Raw genomic sequence first — 5,820 nt, forward strand, 5'->3', positions numbered from 1 at the left:
ACAGAGACTGTCGATAAAGCTTGGCTGATTACACAGAAGGACAATAAGGAGACACAGAACTGGAATGGATCCATTCTATCAGCTCATCCGCTCTTTCATTCAGGCCATTACGGCGGTGCAACGGGGACGCTGCTTTCTCGCGGAGCGGGGAGGGAAAGCGTGAGCCAGATAGGCATCGTGCGCCTTGTGCTGTCAGTCGTGGCGACGCGCGATGTGTGCCACGCAACGTAGGCTCCCATCATTCAACTCGATGGGAGATGCGGACATGATGGTGGCTCTATGGGGGGAAATGTGCTGCCTGTGCTACTCATTAGACTCACTGCAGTGGACTAAGAGGTAGTTAGCCCCGTCGTTAATGAGCGTAATAATGTACACTCTGCTGTTCGGAGGTTTGGTGGGAGGGTGGCGTCGCTGCTGATATAGATCTAGCAGGAGGGGCAGGGATGGATATTGGGTGGGCTGCTGATGGGCCGTGTGTAAAATGCAAGGTTGTGTGAGATACTGCAAATGGGCTAGCTGGGTGTGCGCATTACTTTCATGCCATGGTCTATTGTCAGTGTTTTGCAGAAATGCACCAAAAAAGTAACTGAGGGAGGGAATTGTTGATATCGATCACGATCGTGAATGTTTTTGGGCATTTTACGTTGCATTTTCTGTGGTTTGACTCAGTTTGAGGGCCATGAAACTTTCTACATGGTAATATACAGGTGTAGTAGCCTTCTTTGTTTTCGCATGTATATAAACTATATTTTAGTTTATTCAAGGAAACCAATGGATATATTTGGCTTTGAGCCTTTTGTTGATTATACACTCAACAAAAAGTGCAACATTGTATTTTTTGTCAGTGGGACTAACTTTTTCTTTGAAGAGTTAAAAATCTGACAATAATTTGATTTCAATTTCTCCATGTAAGGAGAATCAAGAGCATCTTTTACATGAGAATCCCGGCCAAAAAAACAACATGTGCATGTGATGCATGTGAAATTTCAAACAGAATGGTAAAAAAAAAAAAGCAACACAGATGCACCCACACAGAAAGAAGGGTAAAACAGTGGCACAGTCCTACAACAGCCAACTTAATTAAACCATCAGCAAGTGTGTGCTACCCAGGACTTTCAGGGCCTCTCTGTGTAAATCAGGTCTAACACACCTACCATGAGCAGCAGACACTTGCTCTCCTTGTGGGCCCCGCAGCAGCCCAGGAGCCCCAGCAGCACCAGCACGGCCCCGATGGCGATGCAGAAAAAACCCACGTTGACGAACTGCATGGCTTGGTCGGAGAACGGCCCCAGGATCTTAAGGAATGAGCCCCCGTCCACGGTCACCCAGATCCCCACGGCCAGCATGGTCAGGCCCCCCAGCTGGAGATGGAGGCGAACACACACGTGGACATGTGAATGAGCATACACACACACACACACACACACACACACACACACACATACTTGGACATATGTCTAAGTGCATACATACATGCATATGCACACAGGGGCACAAACACAAACACATACGTACATACAACCTCACACATGAACACACACACACACATGCATGCACACAAACCTATATTTGCATAAAACACTGTGCATGTGCGTTTAGACACACAAATGCATCAACACACACACAAATCACTATCACGCACGTGAAGCTGAGACATGCTTTGACCAGTAAGCTTTACAAAGCATGTAATCCACATTTTACAATGGCGAGTAAAATGTCAATCACTTGTTTGCCTGGCAGTCATTCAGATGGGGTCAAGTCAATAGCTCTTCAGGGGGTAATAGGTTTTGGAAATGAGGCCGGCTTACATCATGAACCCTCTCCTACCATTACTTCCAGTGACACCATGACACCTCAATATGCTACCTACCATTCAGAGAGGGGCGGAGAGGAGGATTTCTTTTGTTAGAAAGGAGAGAGAGATAGAGAGAGAGATGCTGCCTCAGGCTTCCCATTATAAACCTAAGCCCAGCAAGAACTTGGCCTCTTTTTACCTTTCTAAACGAAATGACTGCCCTTTTCCCATGACCGCCCTTATCTCCCTACTTATGTCACATAGGCATAATGGACAGAAATCCATTTAGTGACCATCTTGTGCTGGTGGATAAAGACAGCCTTGGGGCAGACAAAAAATAGGCCACAGGATCAGAGTGTGGACAGTGAAGGAAAAAGATGCTTGCTATCCTCTAAAGCCGGCGGGGGGGGGGGGTGGGGGTGGGGGGGATTTTTCCAGCTCCGAACCTAAATTTGAGAAGTTTAGTCCCAGAGGAAACAAGCCTATGGGCCATTTTGGATCCCGACCCTTAAGTTTAAGAAACCAAAGTGTAAGGGTGTGGTTACTGGGTTGTGTATTGAGTACCGCTGTGCTGTTCTTAGAACTGTATCAGATAACCTTTTATTCATATCTGAACATCTTTGTACTAAATAAATAGAGCAGTCAGTGAATTCCCCAGGCGAAGCTGACGCACATTCATACAAATCTACTGACTAAAATCTGTACAACCTGCTCATGAGAGACAAATTCAGAACTATGTCAAGTGTTTCACATTACACCTGCTCTCCCTCTCTCTCTCTCTCTCTCTCTCTCTCTCTTTCTTTCTCTCTGTCTCTCTCCCTCTCTCTCCACTTTGCCCTCTTTCTCTCGTCGCTATTCTCTATTCTCCCTCTCTCTACTCTCTGCCTGCCTCTTTCTCCTCATCTCTCCCCCCTCTGACCCTCTATTTATCTTTCTAGCATCTCTCTCTGTCTCTCACTCTCCCCCCACACCTCCTCTGTCTCCTTTCCCTCACACGATTTCCCCCCTCACTCTCTCTCCTCTCTATCTGCCACCTCCGCTCCCCACATGCCGAGTGACTTCTTATTAATTTCTCCTCTCCTACAGAAAGCATGTTTGAAACCTGATATTGTCTGTCAGGCCCAATCAGACTTGTTATAGTCGCACTCAGGAGGCCCCCTGCTCTCCATCAGGCCCCAGCATCCTACATGGCCTGTCAAACACTGATGCCTCCCACCTGGGAATAATCTCTCCGGTACTCTCTCTGTCTCTCCCCGTTCTCATTCACTCGCTCTCTCTCTCTCTCTGACCCTCTCCAACTCTTTCTGTCTATCTATTACTCTCTCTCTCTCTCTCTCTTTGTCTCACCTTCCCTCCCTTCCTCGCTCTCCCTCTCTCTTCCTTTCTCCTTCTCACTCCACCTTTCACTCGGGGGTATCTTTTCGTGTCTCATCTCCCCCAAACCCGTTCCGTGCCATCAGTGCACCGCTGGCTAAATGTGATACGACAAGTATATTCCCCCTCTAACTCCTTGTCTGCCACCATCATCCCTCGCCAGGTATAATTGTAGCTGGCACGCTGTCTTTTTTTTTTTTTTTTTTTAGAAAATGGCTAATCCGTTTGATGGTGTGCCATATGCAGGTGGATGCCCTGTCAGTCGAACACCCACATGGCAAAGGACTGGATGTAAATCGGGTTAGATTTTTGAAGGGGTGGGGGGAACTGCGGAGAAAGGAAATGCCATGCTATGGAGATGGGAAATAGAGCCTATTAGGGTTAGAGAGGGAATGAATAGCAGGCTACAGAATAGGAGCCAGTGGCCTCCAGAGAGGGAGGGAGGGAGGGGCGGGTGAATGGAGAGAAGAGATATATCGAGAGCAGGCCTGTCCCACCCCAATTGAAATGGAATTGGTCCTCTTTGAAAGGCCTGGAATGAGAAAGACATCAGCTGAGTATATGGCCCATCTTCCATGGGTCATATTACTGGGAGCAGACAATCTGATTAAGCCCCTACACTCAAACATGGATCTACAGAGAGAGAGCCTACATGGAGACACTTCTAATTTCCAATGCATTTAGATGGGTTCCAAGGCAATGACGTGCCGAGGCAATATGGTAGGAACATGATGTACAGATGGAACCAGAAGTCACACTTTTTTTTTTTTTTTTACAAACATACCATTGCATTACTGCTCAGTCCCTAAGTCTCGGATGTGGTTGGGAAAATTCAAATTTTGTTCACCAGGAGAGATTTCACAGCCAGGTCACTCAGTCATGTTTATGTCACTTTTTTATGTCAGTTTTACTTTAAAACCTTTGAAAAAGAATTGGCTGTAACAGACAATGGCTTTGACAATAGCGGTTGTTTCTTGGAGAAATAAATTCACTCCATTGGATGGGACTCTCTCTGATGAGAGGAGAACATAGATAAAGTTGCAACATCAAACTTGAAATGCAGTTGCAGTGGCCAAAGTGTTTGAGCAGTCACATTAAAGCATCCTCTTTATGAGCTGAAGGGAATCATTTCATCATTCTGCTCTACTGGCTAACATTTCAAAGGGACATCATCATCATTGTGCTGCTGGGACTTATAGAGCTGCCGCACTAGATTTATCAAGGAACGGCACTCAGGCAGAACTGGGAAATGCGAGGAAAATGATGACTTGTGCTAAGAGCTTCATCTGTGCAGCCGCTTCCGTGACAGTGGGAGCCCAGGTGGGCTCGACGCGGCGGGCAAATTCAGCTTACCCTCGCCAAAGTTTCTCTCCATTTCACATACCACATTAGTTATCAACATTAAGCGGAAGACGTAGGTAGCAAAATTAGAGCCTTTGAAGTTAATGAGATGAAAATTGCTATGGTGCAGAGAAAGTAGGGAGGGGGGCAGGAGGAGAGGGAGTATAATTTAGGGTGTCTTGCTCAGTGATTTGAGATGTTTATGTAACATCTTTGGTATCTGTTTGCATTGAAGCAGGGAGAGGGGGAAAAGGTGGGGGTGATTTTCTATGCATTGCGTTGAAAGCCATTGTTTGTTTACTTCACACATGACTTTCCCCCCGTAAAGATTTCACACAATAAATGAACAAACACAATTACTCTCACAGCAGTCACCCCCGAGACCCCCCACCTCCCCCCATCACACGCATGTATGTAATCAAAGCAGAAACATACTCACAAAGATAAGCAAGTTGAACAAGACCATCATCAATTTGACGAATGAGAAGCACCCCATTTTAATCTGTAATAAAAGGAGAAGATAAATTATAGCATTTCTTATTTCATCAGCCACGTCCTTCTATCTCCCATTCACACACACAGGGCCTATACACGGCCAATCTTCACATGCATGCTGTGCTGCTGCATTCAGCCCACATCCTTCTGAAATTACTCTGAAAATTACATTGCTGACAATGGGCCTTAATGATAAAAAATGCACAGAGCTCGCTGAATGTGTTCAGTGAGACACAGACACGATAAAGACATCTTTAATGGAAGATCTATGGGAAAAGCGTAGGCTAAATAAGGAAAAACAAGTAAGGGGCTTAAAGTATTTACATGCAGCAGAATACTTTAGACACACAAGATCTTACCTTATATAGTAAATGGCTTTCTGTCCAAGGTGTAGATGCTTTTCGCCAGTCTAAAAGTCAATGTCCTTGGGTTGGAGAGCGGCACTAACCTCAAAGAAACCCAAGACACTCAAAACCCAGCGTTAACCCACAGATGCGTTCAGAGCAAAGTTTTCTGTTTTCCCAGCTCAGGTGCTGCCAGGTGTGCTGAGGTGATTGCGTGTGTTCGAGATGATTACTGTGTGTGTGTGTGTGTGCTAGTGATGATGACCATACGGATAAGGCAGAAAAGCCCGAGCCTGTGGCGGAGATCAGAAATCTGATTACAGTGTTTTTCCTCGGGCGAGACTGGTGGACTGGGTGTGGCTGCTGGTGACACAGGTGACAGCAGGTGAATATTGTTCAGGTACAGGGGGCTCGGGTGGCAGCTCTGACCCCTGCAGGTACGCAGTGACATAGTTCTACACTGCAGTATCA

At 46.2% G+C, this 5,820-nt stretch overlaps 1 protein-coding gene across 1 annotated transcript in view; it reads right to left on the minus strand.

The window, feature by feature from the left end:
• LOC139666830 (tetraspanin-1) overlaps positions 1 to 5,586 on the minus strand; it is a 13,406-nt gene extending 7,820 nt beyond the window's left edge. Inside the window, exons 1-3 of the mRNA XM_071546165.1 lie at positions 5,365 to 5,586; positions 4,950 to 5,012; positions 1,155 to 1,361 (exon numbers count right to left, since the gene is read on the minus strand). Of these exons, the coding sequence (XP_071402266.1) occupies positions 1,155 to 1,361; positions 4,950 to 5,006 (264 nt within the window). The 5' untranslated portion in view covers positions 5,007 to 5,012; positions 5,365 to 5,586. The remainder of the gene's footprint in view (positions 1 to 1,154; positions 1,362 to 4,949; positions 5,013 to 5,364) is intronic.
• Between the last annotated feature and the right edge of the window lie 234 nt (positions 5,587 to 5,820).

The sequence above is a fragment of the Centroberyx affinis genome, unplaced genomic scaffold (genome assembly GCF_046629955.1).
Source record: "Centroberyx affinis isolate AG114_WGS23_722 - 3 ecotype Tasmania unplaced genomic scaffold, CSIRO-AGI_Caff_v1 ptg005145l_1, whole genome shotgun sequence".
In the NCBI taxonomy this organism is placed as follows: Eukaryota; Metazoa; Chordata; class Actinopteri; order Beryciformes; family Berycidae; genus Centroberyx; species Centroberyx affinis.